We start from the raw sequence: 21,214 nt of genomic DNA on the forward strand, positions 1-21,214 counted from the left end.
TAGGAAGTTAAGATTCCAAAATTCTGAAACGAGAATCCAACTCACTGTCCACCTCTGGTATAAATACTGTCGGGATGAGACTCTGCCTACCAACCTGATCAGCAGGGGTGGGCTGGTCAGTGAAATTTACCCTAAATCTTTCAGGGGATGAGAGACTCACTGGATTGGGCAGCATTGATTGCCCATCCCTAATTGCCCATGAGCTTGTGGTGGCAAAGCACCCTCTTGAACTGCTGCAGGTGCAGGTACATCCACTGTGCTGTAGGTACACCCACAGTGCAGTTAGGGAAGCTGTTCTAGGATTTTGACCCAGTGACAGTGAAGGAATGACAAGTCAGAGAGGTGAGTGACTTTGAGAGGAACTTGCAAGTGTGGCGTTCCTGCATACCTGCTGCCCATGTCCCTGTAGATGGTAGAGGGCATGGATTTGGAAGGTGCTGTTGAAGGAGCCATGGTGAGTTGCTGCAGTGCCTCTTGTAGATGGTACTCACTGCCGCTACTATGTATTAATGGTGAAGGGAGTGAGCGTTCAGCTTGATAGATGGAGAGCTGATCAGGTAGGCTACTTTGTCCTGCTTGGTGTCGAGCTTCTCGAATGTTGTTGGAGCTGCACTCAACCAGGCAAATGGAGAGAATTCCATCACACTCTTGACTTGTGCTTTGTAGTTGGTGGACCAGCTTTGGAAGGTCAGGAGGTGAGTTACTAACTGTAGAATTCTTAGCCTCTGACCTGCCCTTGTAGTCACAATATTTGTATAGCTCACCCAGTTCAGTTTATGGCAACCCCCAGGATGGTGACGATAGGGAGAAATCCAGCAATGGTAATGCCATTAATTGTCAAGGGGCAATGATTTGACTATCTCTTGTTGAAAATGGTCATTGCCTGGCACTTGTGTGGCACATCGTCACTTATAATGATGCAAACATAGAATCATAGAACCCTACAGTGCAGAAAGAGGCCCTTCAGCCCATCGAGTCTGTACCGAACACAATCCCATCCAGACCCTACCCCCATATCCCTACATATTATACTCACTAATCCCTCTAACCTACACATCCCTGGACACTAAGGGACAATTTCTTAGCACGGCCAATCAACCTAACCCGCGCATCTTTGGACATGTTCTGCTGTTAGCCCTCAGGCCTTGTTTGTGAGCAAGGGGGGAGCAACAACACTTGTGTACCTCCTCGCTGAGATCTGTCTGCTCCCATACCCTGTAATCAGGCCACCCACTCCCCAGCTCACAGCAGACCACTTTGACTGTGTCTTTGTGCTGCAGGATACCCTCACCTGACATGACAGGAGCCCGTCAACCTTGGTGGCCGGAAAACCCACACTTTAGACCTCAAGATGGTACGCCTCTCTCCGTACCTGCATGAGATGTGCCCCCCCCCACCCAGGCTAAAATCCAGGCTATGTCTCTAGTTAGATGAATAATAAGTATTAAAATCCTCTGCACTGCCTTGGGGTGCTCCCCATTCTCTCTTCCTCCTCTCCACCTTCTCTTCATTTTTATGCCCCTTGTAGCTTCCCATTACCTTTCAGGTTGCCTCTCCGATGGGGGATTATTAGCATTCGCTTAAACTCAGAATTCTGGGCGACAAGTAGAACGGCATCTTTTGAGTTTGAAAAGCAAAACACGTAAATTTTCCTTATTTGGAGCACAAGCACCCCTGAGACTAAAGGTTTTATCCAGCCCACGTTCACCTGGTGAATGGCCCCGAGCATTTCCGCTCTGCTAGCCACTCTGCTGGTGATCTGCATGAGCATCGCCAGACTTTTTTCCAGTTTCTCAAAGGCCTCCAGCGACTGTTCTTCACACAGAGGCTTCACCGTCTGTCGGGAACAGAAAAAGGTGAATGAGATGAGATAAGAGGAGTGTGGGGGAAGAGAATGGGACAGAAAAGTGATGGTAAAAAGGAAGAGGTAGCAAGAGTTTGTTCTAAGGAATTATTCCTCTAATCAGTCACTTGGTTATACCGAACTTGAATCTTGTTGAAAAGGGGGACGTGTTGCCAAAGTTTTTCATCTTGCACTCATCAGGACAAATGCAAGAATACCAAATTTCCAAGGAACACAACAATTTATACTCCAGGAAACGTGTGCTGATCGGTTAGCAAGTCGACTTTAATTGGTCACGGCATTGTGCTGGAACTTGCTCCGATTTTCCTTGTTTGGGGAGATTAAAATGGGAGATGTGTATAACTTGGGAAGGCAAGGAAATTGCTAAATTTTGCCGGGTCGTTTTAATCCCACCACAGTGATCAGACAAAAAAATAAAAATAAGTATAGCATGCACTGTAATTTTGCCTGTGTTGTTTTGGGGGTGAGGAGGGAGAAGGGAAATTAAAACACACTTCAGTCAATGAGCCGGGTGCTAACCTGCAACATTTGTTGACATTTCTCAATCTCTTTTCTCAAATTTGTTTCGGCCAAATCTCTGGATCTTTCCTCCAGGCGTAATCGCTTATCCAGAGTGAACACGTCACATTTGAAAGCTAACGAGAAGCGGAGAAATTCAGCCTGTATTTAAAAAGAGACGTCAACGTTAAAAAACAGAGAAATACGTGTGTGTATTGAAGGAGTGCGAACGCGTGCTTCAACACACCAAGACCACTTGCTTGGATACGTGCTGCAAAGTTTCTTTATGTTATTTCCCACCCCAGTCTATGGAAATTACCGAGCAGGAAAATATTAGTTGGTTTATCAGGGATGTGTCACGCATCATCATTGCCAGGCAATCATTGACACATCGCTGTTACCCTGCCACCTCTTTCTCTGCAGCTCCCCACTGCACAACAGCGACTCCAATGCCACCTTACTGAAATTGGCTGTGAAGCAATTAGAGATTCCCTGAGATTGTGAAGAGGGCGCTAGATAAATGCAAGTTTTCTTCCATTATTTTTGGACAGTATCGTTTCAAGGAGGGCAGTACAGTGACACAGTGGCTAGCACTGCGGCCTCACAGCGCTAAGGGCCTGGGTTCAATTCCTGCCTGGTCTGTGTGAACTTTGCATGTTCTCCCCGTCCCTGCGCGATTTTCCTTCGGGTGCTCTGGTCTCCTCCCAAAGATCACAGAATAGAATCCCTACCGTGCAGGAGGAGTCCCATCGAGGAATTGAACCTTCAACCCCTGAAGAGTCTTCTCGCTTAGAAAGGACATCAGAATTAGAGGGCACACCCTCAAAATAAGGGGGTGGGGGGCAGTTTAGAACAGAGTTGAGGAGGAACTTCTTCACTCAAAGGGTGGTGAATCTCTGGAATTCTCTGCCCGTTGAAGTGGTGGAGGCTGCCTCGCTAAATATATTTAAGTCACGGGTAGATAGGTTTCTGATAGACAGGGGAATTAAGGGGAGAAAGCGGGAAAGTGGAACTGATCCACTTCAGATCAGCCATGATCTTATTGAATGGCGGGGCAAGCTCGAAGGGCTAGATGGCCGACTCCTGCTCCTATTTCTTATGTTCTTATGAGTCTGCACAGCAGTCCCACCTAGGTCCTATCCCCCTTTCCTTATATATTTACCCTATTAATCCACACGATATCTCCCTAACATTAAGGAGCAACTTAGCACGGCCAATCAACCTAACCCGCACATTTTTGACTGAGAGGAAACCGGAACACCCGGAGGAAAGCCACACAGACACAGAGAGAATGTGCAAACTCCACACAACAGACAGTCACCCAAGCTAGGAATCGAACCCGGGTCCCTGGTGCTAGGAGGCAGCAGTGCTAACCACTGTGCCACCTGTGCAGGTTAAATTGATTGGTCTTGCTAATTCCAACCGCCCCCCCTGCCTCGAAAGTAGGGTAAATTTAACAAGGTAAGTATGTGGGGTTACAGGGATAGGATAGCATTGCTGTGGGTGCAGATTTGATGGGTCAAGTGGCCTCCTTCTGTACTGGAAGGATTCTACGATGCTAAGAAAATCTTTTTTTGGGGGTTTTCCTTGAGAATTTATGGTTTTTCCTCAGTTTGTTCTCCACAATGGTTTGGCAGAGGAACCTTCAATTCCTGGGAGATTCCCAAACAAGTTTGTCAACCCCAACGCACTCATATTTTGGTCCAGTTTTCCCTCCAAATAGATACACGAGAGGGAAGGACAGGGCAAGCAGGGGTGTTACTTGTGGAAGGTGACTTGCGAGCTGTCCATTTACGAACAGAGTCCAACACTAAAACCAAATGATACATAATCTGTGCGATGCCAAATTTACCTCCACTTCCTGTTCAGTCGCTGAGGCACTGTAGGGTAGGGTAGGGTAGGGGAGGGTGGAAAAAAATATACAATGAGTTTCAGTTTTGTATATTCCAGAATTACAAATACACGTACAGAACATCATAACACCCGCAAAAACAAAATAACACATTTCTTACCTCTGCAAGTTGAGTAGATCTTGGCTTTTAGAGTCGGGTGGTTGATTGGTTGCTGTTGAGAGACAGACAGTTGAGGCTGTTATCGCGCAGAAATTACTGAAACCAACTAAGCCAAGTTGTTGGTGAAACTTTGCAATGTAACCCCGTTAATGCCACAGCACTAAGATTTACAATTACCTCCACGTTTTGTGTATTAATGAGAAAAAAAAAGGAAATACCATTTTGCCAAGTGTTGTAGCCTGCAAGAAATAAGAACAGGAGGCCATTCAGCCCATCAAGCTTGCTCCACCATTTAATAAGACCATGGCAGATCTAACACCAAGTCCACTTTCCTGCCTTATCTTAATTCTCCGCCCGGTTAAAAACCTATCGATCTCAGCCTTGAAAATGTTCAAATACTCAGCCCCTGATGTAAATAGTTCCAAAGATTCTCCACTCAGAAGGAAATTCTTCCTCAAATCCATCTTAACTGAACGTCATCTTATTCTGTGACTCTGTCCTCTGGTTCTACACTCTCCCATGAGTGGAAACATCCCCCCTACATTTACCCTGTCTATCCCCCTAAGAATCTTCTCTGTTTCAACCAGGTCACCTGTCATTCTTCTGAGCTGCAAGGGGTAAAGACCCAACCCGTTTCGTCTTTCCTCACATGACAGTCCCTCCATTCCCGGGATCATCCCAGTAAACCTCCTCTGTGCTGTCTGCAATGATAATACACATTTCCTTAAATAAGGGGACCAAAACTGTGCAAAGTATTCTGAGTGTGGTCTCACTGGTAGTTTGTACAGTTGCAGCAACACTTCTTTATTTTAGAACATGGAACATTACAGCGCAGTACAGGCCCGAGGCCCTCGATGTTGCACCGACCAGTGGAACCAATCTAATGACCCTCTAACCTAAACTATTCCAATGTTATCCATATGCCTATCCACTGACCATTTGAACGCCCTTAAAGTTGGCGAGTCCACAACTGCTGCAGGCAGGGCATTCCACAACCTTACTACCCTCTGACATCCGTCCTATAATTACCACCCCTTAATTTAAAGCTATGTCCCCTCGTGTTGAGGGGAGTTGAGGGGGTTGAGCTATGAGGAGAGGCTGAATAAACTGGGCTTGTACTCGTTAGAGTTTAGAAGAATGAGGGGAGATCTCATTGAGACGTATAAGATGATGAACGGGATGGATAGGATAGAGGTGGAGAGACTCTTCCCGCTCAGAAAGGATAATAGGACTAGGGGGCACAGCCTCAAGATAAAAGGGGGGGGTGGTTTAGAACGGAGTTGAGGAGGAACTTCTTCACTCAAAGGGTGGTGAATCTCTGGAATTCTCTGCCCGTTGAAGTGGTGGAGGCTGCCTCGCTAAATATTTTTAAGATGCGGGTTGATGGGTTTTTGATAAGAGAGGGGATTAAGGGTTATGGGGAGAGGGCGGGAATGTGAAACTGAGCCACGACAGATCAGCCATGATCTTATTGAATGGCGGGGCAGGCTCGAAGGGCTAGATGGCCGACTCCTGCTCCTATTTCTTATGTTCTTATGTGTTAGCCATCATCATCCCGAGGAGAAAGGCTCTCATTATCCACCCTATCTAATCCTCTGATCATTTTATATGCCTCTATTAAGTCACCTCTTAACCTTCTTCTCTCTAACGAAAACAACCTCAAGCCCCTCAGCCTTTCCTCATCAGACCTTCCCACCATACCAGGCAACATCCTGGTAAACCTCCTCTGCACCCTTTCCAATGCCTCCACATCTTTCTTATAATGCGGCGACCAGAACTGTACGCAATACTCCAAGTGCGGCCGCACCAGAGTTTTGTACAGTTGTAACATGACCTCACGACTCCGAAATTCAATCCCTCTACCAATAAAAGCTAACACACCGTTCGCTTTCTTAACAACCTCATCAACCTGGGGGCCAACTTTCAGGGATCTGTGCACTCCAGGTTCCTTGAAATAAAAGCCAGCATCCCATTTGCTTTCTCTAATACTTTGGAATTACAGGTATGGAATTCCTGTAAATGAAATGACACTAAACAACATAACTTTGTTATTTCAGATTTCCAGTATCTGCAGTATTTTTGGTTTGAGCACACACCCACCCTGACCCAACAAACTGCCCTCTCCCAGGCAGGACCCTCCTCTCCCCCAGGCAGGACCCTTCCCATAACCCTGGCCCAGTTAGATAGAACTTAAATGCGATTCAATGTGATTTAATTCTGCCTCTCTGGTTCAGGAAGTGTCACTGAACGTCTTCAGTAACTCGCCCAGCAAAAAAGGTGGTGACTTGTGCAAGACGCCCTTGACACACAACGGCCTTTGCAGCTCTTGGGTCTGAGTCACAGGGCAAGGATTAATTTTGGAGATGGTTTTCCCACTTGCTGAGCCGATGCACCGAGAAGTGGGGCTTCAGCCAGGAACCCTGGAAGTGACGGGGTCAATAACATAAAGGGGAAGTGGAGGAATGAGATGTAGAGGGATCACGCCTTAAAAGTGGCATCACAGATCGGAGTCCCCAAGGGGAAAGACACTCAGGAGACTGCCTGCAGGGAATGGCAGAGGTAGCATCTCATCCACACTATCTCTCTTCATCCTAGAATGCTGGCATGAGTGTGACATCTCGAATCTCAGCTATACTCTTTGATAGCACTGAATGCTGGTGTGTAAATGGTGGAAGAATCTTTACTCTGGACTTTGGAACATCCTTTTTGTGCTGAGGCAGGGCGGCACAGTGATTAGCACTGCTGCCGCTCAGTGCCAGGGACCCAGGTTCAATTCTGGCCTCGGGTCACTGTCTGCACATTCTCCCTGTGTCTGCGTGGGTTTCCTCCGGGTGCTCCAGTTTCCTCCCACAGCCCAAAAGACACATGGGTTAGGTGGATTGGTCATGCTAAATTTACCCTAGTGTCAAGGGATCAACAGTAAATATGTGGGATGACAAGAATTGGGCCTGGGTGGGATTGTGGTCGGTGCAGACTCAATGGGCCAAATCTGCGCTGTAGGGATCCTACAAAATGCTGGAGATTTAAATTGCAGAGATTTGTTAGAAATTCAACTCTAACTAAGGACTGGCTCTACTTTAAAATACAACACAGTGCCCACATGTCCACTCTTATTTTACTCAGAACGTTTAGGCATTTATAACTCCAAAATAACATGATAATAGTTCCGATGAAGAGTCTATAGACTCAAAAACGTTAACTCTGTTTCTCTCCTGACAGATGCTGAGTTTTTCTGGTGTCCGCTGTTATTATTTCAGATTTCAGCTTCCACAGCATTTTGCTTATTTATAATTCCGTGCTGGCTCTCTCAGATGGGCTGAAAATTTTCAAGATGGCTTTTTGATCTCCATTCTTTCATTGGATGTGGGCACGGTTGGGCCATCATTTATTGTTGGGTCCCCAACTGTCCCTTTAAGAGGGCAGTTAAGAGACAACCTCTGGAGTCACATGTAGGCCAGACTGCGTAAGGATGGCATCTTTCCTTCCCTAAAAAGGACATTAGCAAACTGGACGGGTTTTTGCAACAATAGACAACGGTTTCTTAGAATGACTTAGAATCGCTACAGTGCAGAAAGAGGCCATTTGGCCCATCGAGTCTGCACTCTCCACAGTCCCACCCAGGCCCTACCCCCATATTCCTACATATTATACCCACTAATCCCTCTAACCTACGCATCTCAGGACACTAAGGGGCAATTTTTGCATGGTCAACCTAACCCGTATATCTTTGGACTGTGGGAGGAAACCGGAGTACCCGGAGGAAACCCACGCAGACACGAGGAGAACGTGCAAACTTCGCACAGACAGTGACCCGAGCCGGGAATCGAACCCAGGTCCCTGGAGCTGTGAAGCAGCAGTGCTAACCACTGTGCTACCTGCACGGTTTCATGATCATCATTAAACTTTTAATTCCAGATTTTTATTGAAGTCAAATTTCAACATTTGCCATGGTGGGATTTGAACCCGAGTCCCCATTACCCTGGCTCTCCGAAAGGTTAACAAATTTGCCCAGTTTATTGTGGTCCCTCTGTCTTATCGCACCAAAGTCAGTCTTGCCCACATCTAGACTATGAGCAGCCATTTCAGATTTTTCCCTTTCGAATGCAAGGTTGTCCTCTATTAAGAGAAGTTTATTATGATCGCTATTAACAAATGCTCATACACGGTTAAGACTGTTAAACTAAATCTAATATAACCCATTGTTTCAATGGCACGCTGCTGCAGAAAACAATTCCAGACACACTAAAGTAAATTGACTATCTTTTTGACATGATCTGGTCTCCTTATCACAATCTACGTGGAAGCTACATTCATCCATTAAGAACATACTGGTCTAATCTCTGCATTGATACAATCTACCATTTCACAGTTGGGGACCTGCTCACTTCTACTCCAGCCTTAAATGATATTCTATTCCTTAATTCTATCCATAAAAAAAGGTTTCATTGCCCACATATTTCTCATTATAACTGTTGTTACTATTCAAAGTGATTTTATCTTCAAATCACAAGTCTGCCACCCACATCGTTCACCATTTTCCTTATCCATCCTACAGACTCTTTAAAATACTCATTGAAGGGATGCGTGCATTGCCGGCTAGGTCAGCGTTTATTGTCCATTCCCAATTGTCTTCAAGAGGGGGCTGACCGCCAGCTTCTCGAAGTGTTGTAGTCATGTAGTGTACTCCCACGGTGCTGTTAGGGAGGGAGCTCCAAGACTTTGACCCAGCGACGGTGAAGGAACGGCCAATATATTTCCAAGTCAAGATGGTGAATGGCTGGGAGTGGAAATTGCAGGTGATGGTGCTCCCATGTGACATTGTCCCTCTAGATGGAAGCGGTCCTGATTTTGGAAGATGCTCAGGAGTCTTGGTGAGTTCATATTTAGCTCCCATTCCTGACCATTTTGTAGCCACATTTCAGTAATGGTTCCCATGTCAAACCCTCCAGGTTGAGCCTGGGGCCATAGTTCATTCAGTTGTATCCTCTATACACTACGTTCATGCAGAAAGGAGATTTGTTTCATCCAAAAATTTTGGCTTTAACGCTTTAATCATTTTTAAAAAATCTCTTTAACCAAGCATTTGGTCGCCTGTCTTAATGTCACCTTCTCAGTATCAAATGCTACTCAATAAATCTCTTGGGAAGCAGGTTGGGGTGTTTTAGTATATTGAAAATGAGCACTATGTTCTTGAAACAAAAAAAAATGTTAGATTCACAATGACATTAATGTTTAATTCTTACCGTCAACAGTGTGGACTGGACTACCATAGTTAGCCTGCAATTCACTGGAGCTCAATTCATCCACAGCCACAGAGCCACGTGTGGCTTCCTGAGCATAAAAAGAGTGAAAAAGGAGACATTAGAGATTAAGCTCTAGACTATTATACACAACGACTAGCTCATCTGATCATTTTACAGATATGAAAACACGACAAAAGCTCCCTGTACTATGATCTACACTGATGCAGCAACTGATCTAATGAGGTGTAAAATAAATGGCTCTCTACCTATTCAATGCAAGGATAAGTAGAGCTGTAATAGGAGCTGAAAGTAAGTGGTATAGGAGTGAGTGCAGGGACAGACAGAACAAGCGTGTATTTTGAGCATCTAGGGTTAGTAAGATGCGATAAAATTTCAGTACTAACATCTGAAAACAGAAACAGTTACACTATTGCTTGTTAATATTTCTCAGATTGCTTAGGGGCCAATTTTTACAAAGGAATATCTTACAATTTGAAATGTTCTGAAGAACAGAAAATAGGAGACCATTCAGCTCTCCAAGCCTGCTCCCACATACATGATCATCGTGGCCAATCATGACCCCCACATAGAAAATCGGAGCAAGAGCCTTCGAGCCTGCTCTGCCATTCGTTATCATTGCTGATCATCCAACTCAATAGCCTGATCCCGTCTCTCCCCCCACTCCCCGTTACCCTTTGGTTCCTTTTGCCCCAAGAGCTATAGAACATAGAAAAACTACAGCACAAACAGGCCCTTCAGCCCACAAGTTGCGCCGATTACATCGCTACCCACTAGACTTACCTACAACTCTCAATCCTATGGACTCATCCACAAGTCTCTGAAAAGACCCTATCGAATTTGCCTCCACCACCACCGACAGCAGCCGATTCCACTCACCCGCCACTCAGTGAAAAACTTACCCCTGACATCTCCTCTGTACCAACTCCCCAACACCTTAAACCTGTGTCCTCTCGTAGTGACCATTTCAGCCCTGGGAAATAGCCTCCAAGAATCCACCCGATCTATACCTCTCAACATCTTATATACCTCTATCAGGTCACCTCTCATCCTTCGTCTCTCTAAGGAGAAAAGACCTAGCTCCCTCAACCTATCCTCATAAGGCATGCCACCCAATCCAGGCAACATCCTTGTAAATCTCCTCGGCACCCTCTCAATAGCTTCCACATCCTTCCTGTAGTGAGGCGACCAAAACTGCGCACAGTACTCCAAGTGGGGTCTGACTAGGGTCTTATAAAGCTGCAGCATTATCTCCCGACTCCTAAACTCAATCCCTCGATTGATAAAGGCAATAACTCCTACTTGAAAACATCCAATGTTTTGGCCTCATCTATTCTCTGTGATAGAGAATTCCACAGGCTCACCACTCTCCCATCAGTTCGAAATGGTTTATTTACTCTGTATCCTCAGACACCCGATTTCGGACTCCTCTACCATCAGGAACACCCTTCCCATATTTGCGCTGCCTAATCTCGTTAGGGTTTTATAGATTTCTATGAGACCCCCCCACCCCTTTCCTCTGAACTCCAGTGAACACAATCCTAACTGACTCAATCTCTCCTCACACATCAATCCTGCTGTCCCAGGAATCAGAAAACTTGGGCTCTTCTCCCTCTGAAGCAAGAGCATTCCTTCCTCAGATAAAGGAGCCTAAAATAGCACACTGGTGTGGCCTCAACAAGGCCCTCTATAATTGCATAAGGACAGTCCTGTTCCTGTACTGGAATCCTCTCTATATAAAAGGCCAACATGCCATTAGCCTGCTTTACCACCAGCTGCACCTGCACGCTTGCCTTCAACATCTGTGAGGACACCCAGGTCTCGTTGTACGTTTGCCTCTCTGAATTTACAACCAGATAGTAATCTGCCTTCCGATTTTTGCTACCAAAGAGTGAATAACCTTACATTTTATCCATGTTGTACTCTATCTACCATGCATTTCCCCACTCACTCAGATTGTCCAAATCACACAAACAACCACGTATCCTTCTCACAGCTCACCGTCCCACCCAGCTTTGCGTCATTTGCAAATTTGGAGTACACTTAGTTTCCTTATCGAAATCATTAATATATATTGTGTACAGCTGGTGTCCTGGCAATGATTCTAGCAGCACCCCACCAGTCACTGCCTGCCATTTGGAAGACCCATTTATTCTTACTCTGTTTCCTGTCTGCCTACCAACTTTCCATCTATCTTAATACACTGCCCCCAATCCCACACGCTTTAATTTTACATGCTACGTGTCTGAGCAGATGTTGTGTGATGTACAGAATGTCTCCTTCTGAGATCAACATCCTTCCTGTAAATTAATGCTGCTCTGACACTCTTGGATTGAAAGCATCAGGAGGCAGAGTAACCAGAGGACAGAGTCACAGTCCATTTGGACTACACTGCCTGAAAATGACGGCAGTGACACATTCAGGAGTAACTTTCATAGAACAGTACGCCACAGTGCAGGCCCTTTGGCCCTCGATGTTGTGCCGAGCTATGTCCGAACCCAAGATCAAGCTATCCCACTCCCCATCATTCTGGTGTGCTCCATGTGCCTATCCAATAACCGCGTGAAAGTTCCTAAAGTGTCCGACTCCACTATCACAGCAGGCAGTGCATTCCACACCCCAACCACTCTGAGTAAAGAATCTACCTCGGACATCCCTCCTAAGTCTCCCACCATGAACCTTTCAAGAAGGAATTAGATACATAATTGAAAAGGAGAGGTATGCAGGGTTATGGGGAAAAGAGTAGAGGAGTGGACATTCTGCAATTAGGATTGTTCAGCAAGTGCAACCCATGTTAATAGCTGCATTAAACAACCAATTTAAGGTCATCCGTTGAACTCAAAAGTAGCTCATGTACATTTGCTAGGAGATATAGATTCACACTCAGGACCCAATCTCTGCAAACAAGAAGAATATGTTCAAATCTGGCTTTGTGCTTTGTTCATTGGCTTAGGAAGCCTATAATTTCCTATTGCTTTTTCCCGTGGCAACATTTTAGTCAGAGTTGACTTGCCAACCAATCAGCACCCATTTTCTCCTGTAGCGTGTAATGTTATGCCCGTCTGAAATTTGGTATTCTTGCATTTGTCCTGATGAGTGCAAGACAAAAAGATTCAGCAAAAATGTCTCTCTTTTCAGCAATTAATTAGCTCTTTGAGAGCGTGGGATCCTTAATTATGCAGCCAGCACACACCCTGAACATTCTCTCTTCCATCAGGAAAAAGATGCAAAAGTCTGAGGTCACGTAACCACCAACTCAAGAACAGCTTCTTCCCTGCTGCTGTCAGACTTTTGAATGGACCTACCTCGTATTAAGTTGATCTTTCTCTACGTCCTAGCTACGACTGTAACACTACATTCTGCACTCTCTTCTCCTCCTCTATGTACAGTATGCTTTGTCTATATAGTGTGCCAGAAGCAACACTTTTCACTGTACATTAATACATGTGACATACAGCTAGCACGTCAAAAGGTGGCCAAACAACCTTTTTGTGTAGCATGATCCAGTGAAGGGGCCAGGGAGGGAGCTGGATTTACGATCAAGCTTATTGAGATACAATCTTGGGCCTTACACAACGAGTCGGAAAAACGCCAAGGGTAGATCTCTGGGTGACTCCAGAGATAGTGGATAGACGGTGAGAGAGGAGAGAACAGGAAAATCCCAGGCCTGAAAGCTGAAGGTAAGTAGCTGGAAGGGAATGATAAGTTTAACCATGTCAAAGATTGTAGGAAGGATGAGGAAGATGTAGCGTAGTCACAGACCTTTGGTTCTGTTGGTTTCCACACTGTGGGAGGGACAGCAGAGGGTTGGACGTATTCAAAACAGAAGGAAAATTGGACAAGGATTTGAGAGGCAAGATTCTCAAGGATATTGGACAGGAAAAGAAGTTAGGCAAGAGGAATGGAGGATGGACATTGAAGGATGGGTACGAAAACAAGGGAATCTGATCAAAGTATATAAAATTTTCAAAAGGGATTGATAAAGTAAATGTAGTCAGTGTAGATTTGATGGGCCAAGTGGCCTCCTTTTGCATTGTAGGATTCTATAATTCTATGATTATCTGATTGATTGGTGGAGCAGGCTTCAAGGGCTGAATTTGCCCACCTCTGCTCCTAATTCCTATGTTCCTAACTATTTATAAAAAAAGGGAGACAGACAAGTATCTGAGGGAGGGAGGGCCTTTCGTGATGTTACACCAGCTCAGGTTGATAGATTTACCACACAAGTATCATTCCGTGCAGTAATCAGTTGGGTTCATTTTAACATATTGGGGTTCCAAAGCACCTGCACATTTGGAAGATTGGCGTTAGGTTTAATAAAAGCATATTTTCATACCAAGTTTATTTTCACTTTGGTTCTCGACCCGAGTTGATCCCTTTTGGAGTTAACAGGCTTGGAGGTGAGCTGACTGGTATCCATGGCAACTGGGCCACCTTTGGAAATAAAATTTCAGTCAATTCTTCACCGTCATCTTCAACACAAGTAAACATTACAGTTCTTTTCTTGAGGAAAGCAACCTGGCAAGAATCTTGTACCTCGTGTTTCTGACAAACTCAAAGCTTTGGCAATCCATGTCTGAATCAATCCAATTTGACACATTGGTAGTAGAACTTGGGCCTTTTGAAAAGGCCCACTTTCTGCTCAACATCGACGCGACAGGCCATTCAGCCCACTGGCAGAACTTGCTGCCCCTCCTGTGGCGCATATTGCAGCAATGGAGGTAGCCCACCATTGGCTGATGGTTGGGTCTTCTGATCTCAATGCTGTCAAGTGGTTTTCCTGTTCTATGCAAGCACCCTTCTCCCTGACCACTCCTCCCAACGCTGGAAAGCCTGTGGCAATGGTTTACTATCAATGGGACTGGAAAATCTTGCCAGCTGGAAAATTCCAGCCAAGAGACTATGTTGGCGATTATGATTGACACAGGGTCTCCCACTCCCTCCTTCCCAGATACAACCACTGACATTTCTACAACTAAGCAGGCTGGTACATAAATCCAAAGTTCAGAAACATGGAGGATTGGCACCATATCTATAAACCACTAAAGATTCTTTTCTCAAATAAAGAAAATTGTACTCAACTTACTACAACGGTAGGATACAGGTTGCTGGAATAATGTCTGTAGATTCAAAATTCATACAATCCTTACAGTGTAGGAGGAGGCCATTTGACTCATCAAGCCTGCACTGACTGTCTGAAGAATCTTACCCAATCCCACCTCCTGCCCTATCCCTGTTCCCCTGCACATTTACCATCACCGGTGAGGATTTCATTCAATGGCTGAGATGATGACAGGAGGGGATAATGGAGCTAGCACTTTGGGTGTCTGTCGTCATCAACATCTGTAGAGTCACACGACACAAGAACATAAGAAATAGGAGCAGGAGTGGGCCATCTAGCCCTTCGAGCCTGCCCCGCCATTCAATAAGATCATGGCTGATCTGTCGTGGCTCAGTTCCACTTTCCCGCCCTCTCCCCATAACCCTTAATCCCCTCTCTTATCAAAAACCCATCAACCCGCGTCTTAAAAATATTTAGCGAGGCAGCCTCCACCACTTCAACGGGCAGAGAATTCCAGAGATTCACCACCCTTTGAGTGAAGAAGTTCCTCCTCAACTCCGTTCTAAACCGCCCCCCCTTTATCTTGAGGCTGTGCCCCCTAGTCCTACTGTCCTTTCTGAGCGGGAAGAGTCTCTCCACCTCTATCCTATCCATCCCATTCATCATCTTATACGTCTCAATGAGATCTCCCCTCATTCTTCTAAACTCTAACGAGTACAAGCCTAGTTTATTCAGCCTCTCCTCATAGCTCAACCCCCTCAACTCCGGTATCAGCCTAGTAAACCTCCTCTGCACTCCCTCCAGGGCCAAAATATCCTTGCGTAAGTGCGGCGACCAAAACTGCACACAGTACTCCAGTCATACCAGAACCCCTTGGCACATCCACAGCAAGGCAGACTGTCAGGATTATCTCAGTCCCAGTGAGACACTAGTTAGCCTCCAGCTCACCCTCAGTCACCGAACAAACACCTCCTGCAGGTGGCTGGGAGTACAGGTTACCTTTGATAAAGTCACTTTGTGGGTTACTTGGGTGTCTCTGATGCAAATATTACTGCAAGGACAGTCTGCCTTGCTGTAGATGTGCCAAGGCGTTCTGGAATGATGTGTGACTCCACAGATGTTTCACTGGTCAAAGAGGTCACGGAGGCAAATGATGGTGACAGACACCCAAAGTGCTAGCTCCACTATCGCCACCTCTCATCATCTCAGCCGTTGAATGAAATCCTCACCGGGAGGACAACTAAGGGGCAATTTAGCATGGCCAATCCCCATAACCTGCACATCTTCAAACACTAAGGGGCAATTTATCCTGGCCACCTACCTAACCTACTGTGGGAGAAAACCGGAGGAAACCCACACAGACATGGGGAGAATGTGCAAACTCCACACAGACAGTGACCCAAGGCTGGAATTGAACCCGGGTCCTCGGCGCTGAGAGGCAGCGGTGCTAACCACCGTGCTGCCGAAGAAGCTGACAAACAAATAGTACTTACAGAAACCATTCAAACTGATGCAAATCGAGATCGGTTTACCTGAAGCACCATCTTTAATTATGTCACGCACATCGTCAGGCTGTTCACCAACTATACCGAGGGTTTTAATCGTTTCCTGGAGTTGCAAGCCATTGTCAGGTTGCTTTGTGGAAGTATGAGGTGCACCGGACCCTGTACCAAGCACACAATACATTAAACCCGCGAGCGATAGGGGCTGACCACTGCTTTAAAATAACATTGACAATGTGAGGAGTTGCTTACTGGACATGGAGGAGTTTTCTGGGGCGATAATGCAAGGTATGTTAAGCTGGTGCCGTTCACTGGAAAATGATTCAGTTACAAGATTATTTCTGGATGCCAAACAACGTAGAGATATAACATTTCACTGTATATAAAAGACACCATTAGCGGGTAACGAAGTCTTACCTGGGTTGAAGCAGATCGCAACTGTCCACGTCCTCACCAGCTGCTGCCTGTAAAGAAAGCACTTATATAAAATTTCTTCGATAAGACACACTGTAGGAACTCACCAACATCCCTTTTGCAGCACCTCCAAACCCACGTCCTCCATCTAGAAGCACAGGAACAGCAGAGACCTGGGAATATACCACCTGGAAGATCCTCTCCAAGCCACTCATCATCAGGACTTGGAAATATATCACCGTTCCTTCACTGTCACTGGGTCAAAATCCTGGAATTTCCTCCCTAACGGCACTGTGGGGTGTACCTACACCCCAATAACTACAACTGTTCAAGAAGGTGACTCATCATCACATTCTCAAGGGCAACTGGGAATGGGCAGCAAGTTGGCGCTGTGCGGCAGCAATTCTAACCACCGTGCTGCCCCATTAGGGATCTTAGGGAAATTAGAGATCTTTTATAGCAAAACAAGCTTTATTTAATAACGCAGTTTAAATACAACTAACTAAATGAAGCATCTTAATTCTTAACTGTTTTATATAGTTAAAAAAAATGAAAGTATGCTGGCCTTCATAGCGAGAGGATTTGAGAATTGGGATAGGGATGTTTCGCTGCAATTATATGAGACCACGTCTGGAATAGTGTGTGCCGTTTTGGTGTCCTTATCTGAGTAAGGATGTTCTTGCTATAGAGGGAGTGCAGTGAAGGTTTACTAAGCTTGTTCCTGGGATGGCAGGTCTGTTATAGGAGGAGGGATGAAGTCAGCTAAGACTGTATTCATTGGAGTTTAGAAGAGCGAAAGGGGATCTCATAGAATTTTATAAAATTCTAATAGGGTTAGACAGGGTAAATTCAGAAAGAATGTTCTTGATGGGGTGGGGGGTGTCCAGAACTAGGGGTCATAGTTTGAGGACATGGGGTAAATCTTTTAGAATTGAGGGGGGGAGGAATTTCTTCACCCAGAGGGTGGCGAACGTGTGGAATTCACGACTACAGAAAGTAGTTAAGGCCAAAATGTTGTGCGATTTCAAGAAGAAATTAGATGTAGCTCTTGGGGCTAAAGTGAACAAGGGATAATTGGGGGGGGGGTTCATGATATTGAATTTGATGGCCAGCCATGATCAAAATGCATGGCGAAACAGTCTTAAAGGGCTGAATGGCCTACGCCTGCTTCTATTTTCTATGTTTCTAAGAAAAGAAATAACTAATTTCTAACTTATCACTGATTCAGTTCCAAATAAGCAACATCATCTTACAGACTCAAAATTCCACTTTAGATAGAGTTAGCAACGATAAATAAGCTTGCTACAGGAGTGCAGCTGGTCTCAAAGTTTTCAGAGAGACTCTGAGTTTCAGAGCAACTTGTAGACTTCAGTTTGTAAGCAAACCCCAGTCAGAACTAAAAGCTGCTTTTCTGGTACAAACTTGGCTCCACCCACTAACCACATTATCACATGACCCCATCAATCAAACTAATCAAAAACCCCAGGGGAAATCTCATCTATAAAAAAAGATCCATTCGCTCTCTAAGTGAACACCACATGACTAAAGTAATTATCCTGCTCTCCCAGAATTGAAGCTGCATTCCTGCCAGACATACTGACTGCCTGAAGAAAAAAGCTGAATTTTAAAACATTCCCCCTTTTCAAAAAAAAAATAACAATAACACAACCAAAGTTGAATTGCACCATCTTAATTCACTAAAATCTCTATTAACTTTTGGGGAACCTAAGCACAATCTTGCCAGCCCGTGTCCAGCTCAGCAGGAGTCTGCAAACCAGAAGAAACAAAAAGAGACTTACGAGAAAAAATAAATGTATTTCATCATCGATGATGAACTTAAGTCTCTGTCACTTCCAATCCCACTTTGATATTCACAGAAACTGCCTGCTACTTGGAGGAAGGCTGCAGTAGTTTGGCTTCCAGCACTTAAATCTGATCAAGACTTTTTAGCCCAAGAGGTAAAAGGACATAAATCTTAGCTGCCAGAATCAAACCCTGACCACAGCGCCCACCCATCAATGTGGTTCCAACAGGAGAACCACTATCCACTATAGACTACTAATATAAACCACTGATTAAGTGGCATCGTGGTTATCACCACTGCCTCACAGCACCAGGGACCCGGGTTCGATTCCTGGCTTTGGACACTGTCTGTATGGAGTCTGCACATTCTCCCCATGTCTGCGTGGGTTTCCTCTGGGTGCTCCGATTTCCTCCCACAGTCCAAAAGATGTGCTGGTTAGGTGCTAAATTCTCCCTCAGTGTCCCTGAACAGGTGCCGGAGTATGGCAACTGGGGATTTTCACAGTAACTTCATTGTAGTGCTAATATAATACTACTTGTGACTAATAAATAAACTTTAAGCTGATTATTGGTGCAGAGTCCATGTCTAAGACTTCAAATCATAGATTCATAAAATCTCAAGAGTGCAAAAAGAGGCTATTTGGCCCATCAAGTCTGTACCAACTTTCTGTTAGAGTACCTTACCCAGGGTATTTTCCCCATCCTACTCCCATAATCCCACACATTTACCATGGCTAATCCACCCATTTTACACGTCTTGGGATTCTAAGGGGCAATTTACCATGGCCAATCATAAGAACATAAGAAATAGGAGCAGGAGTCGGCCATCTAGCCCTTCAAGCCTGCCCCGCCATTCAATAAGATCATAGCTGATCTGAAGTGGATCAGTTCCACTTTCCCGCTTTCTCCCCATAACCCTTAATTCCCTTGCCTACCAAAAACCTATCTACCCGCGTCTTAAATATATTTAGTGAGGTAGCTTCCACCACTTGAATGGGCAGAGAATTCCAGAGATTCACCACCCTTTGAGTGAAGAAGTTCCTCCTCAACTCCGTTCTAAACCGCACCCCCCCCCCCCCCCTTATCTTGAGGCTGTGCCCTCTAGTCCTGCTGTCCTTTCTGAGTGGGAAGAATCTCTCTAACTCTACCCTATCCATCCCCTTCATTATCTTATACGTCTCTATAGGATCCCCCCTCATCCTAAACTCCAACGAGTACAGACCCAGTCTATCCAGCCTCTCTTCATAGTCCAATCAAACTATCCTGCACATCTTTGGACTGTGGGAGGAAACTGGAGCACCCAGAGGAAACCCACGCAGACATGGAGGGAATGAACAGACTCCACGCAGACAGCCACCCAAGACCAGAATTGAACCCGGCTCCCCGGCACTATGAGACCGTGCTGATAAGGGCAGATTTGATAAGAATGTTAAATTGAGGACTGATGGTGGAGTATTTAAAGAGAAATGGTTTCCAGGGTGGGCAATGGTGATCAGAGGTCACAAATTTAAGATATTTGACAAAAGAATTAATTCATTTCTACACAGCGAGTTGCTGTGATCTGGAAGGCGCTGCCTGAAAGGGTGTTGGAAGCAGATTCAACGTAACCCCAAAATCAAAAGTTATATAGCCATGAAGAGGAACTTCTTCACTCAAAGGGTGGTGAATCTCTGGAATTCTCTGCCCATTGAAGTGGTGGAGGCTACCTCGCTGAATATATTTAAGTCACGGGTAGATAGGTTTCTGATAGACAGGGGAATTAAGGGTTATGGGGAGAAAGCGGGAATGTGGAACTGATCCACTTCAGATCAGCCATGATCTTATTGAATGGTGGGGCAGGCTCGAAGGGCTAGATGGCCTACTCCTGCTCCTATTTCTTATAAAGAACAAAGAACAACACAGCATGGGAAACAGGCCCTTCGGCCCAACAAGCCCGCGCCGCCATCTTAACATTGTGAGTTCTCTCTTCCACCCGTGACCCTTGTCTATGCTTATGGCACTCCACATTGGAAACCAGATTGAGGGGAGACTAATTTAGGGACAATTTGTTACACCGATCAGCCTAAGAGCACATCTTTGGGGTGTGGGAGGAAACCGGAGCACCCGGAGAAAACCCACGCAAGCACGGGGAGAATGCGCAAACTCCCACAGACACCGGCCCAAATCCATGTGTCTGCACAGCAATCAGCGATAGTCACTGAGCTGTGGTGTTCTTATGAAAAAGAAAAAGTATAATAGTGGGACAGACTCAGAGATAGCACAAGCACAGAGTCACGGGGCCTTCCCCGCTGCTATATCATTTGCTAATGTGGAGATGCCGGTGTTGGACTGGGTGGACACGATGAGAGGTCACATGACACCAGATCATAGCCCAACAGGTCGATTTGAAATCACTTCCTCTGTATACTGGAGAGAGGTACTCCAGTATGTACAGGGAGCGTGACAACAGCCCGACACCAACAAGTAATCAAGAATGTCAAAGAATAAGCAGGCAGAATAGGACAACTGAATAACAAGACTTAAAATGCAGCTCTGACAAAGGGTCATCTAGACTCGAAACGTTGGCTCGATTCCCTCTCCACAGGTGCTGTCAGGCCTGCTGGGATTTTCCAGCATTTTTGTGTTGAATAACAAGTCAATCACGAGCACTGGTGGATTCATATAAGCAGTTAAGTATAATCAGTTTGCGTGAGGTTGTGTAACAAGTGAAGGGACGACGCAAAAACCTTAAGGCAGAGAGATAGTTACAAATAACCAAAGTGTAAGATGGTGCTTAACGCCAATATTGGTGTTTGCAG

The 21,214-nt window shown here is 45.4% G+C and overlaps 1 protein-coding gene across 1 annotated transcript in view; it reads right to left on the reverse strand.

Moving 5' to 3' along the window:
• The window catches only part of lrmp (lymphoid-restricted membrane protein), a 148,204-nt gene that overhangs the window by 24,207 nt on the left and 102,783 nt on the right, over window positions 1-21,214 (reverse strand). The window contains exons 24-32 of the mRNA XM_080207195.1: window positions 16,617-16,663; window positions 16,452-16,510; window positions 16,230-16,361; window positions 13,972-14,069; window positions 9,612-9,705; window positions 4,375-4,411; window positions 4,215-4,242; window positions 2,384-2,524; window positions 1,709-1,837 (exon numbers count right to left, since the gene is read on the reverse strand). Of these exons, the coding sequence (XP_080063321.1) occupies window positions 1,709-1,837; window positions 2,384-2,524; window positions 4,215-4,242; window positions 4,375-4,411; window positions 9,612-9,705; window positions 13,972-14,069; window positions 16,230-16,361; window positions 16,452-16,510; window positions 16,617-16,663 (765 nt within the window). The remainder of the gene's footprint in view (window positions 1-1,708; window positions 1,838-2,383; window positions 2,525-4,214; window positions 4,243-4,374; window positions 4,412-9,611; window positions 9,706-13,971; window positions 14,070-16,229; window positions 16,362-16,451; window positions 16,511-16,616; window positions 16,664-21,214) is intronic.

Source organism: Carcharhinus amblyrhynchos, chromosome 19 (genome assembly GCF_965287045.1).
Source record: "Carcharhinus amblyrhynchos chromosome 19, sCarAmb.v2.hapA, whole genome shotgun sequence".
Classification (NCBI taxonomy): domain Eukaryota; kingdom Metazoa; phylum Chordata; class Chondrichthyes; order Carcharhiniformes; family Carcharhinidae; genus Carcharhinus; species Carcharhinus amblyrhynchos.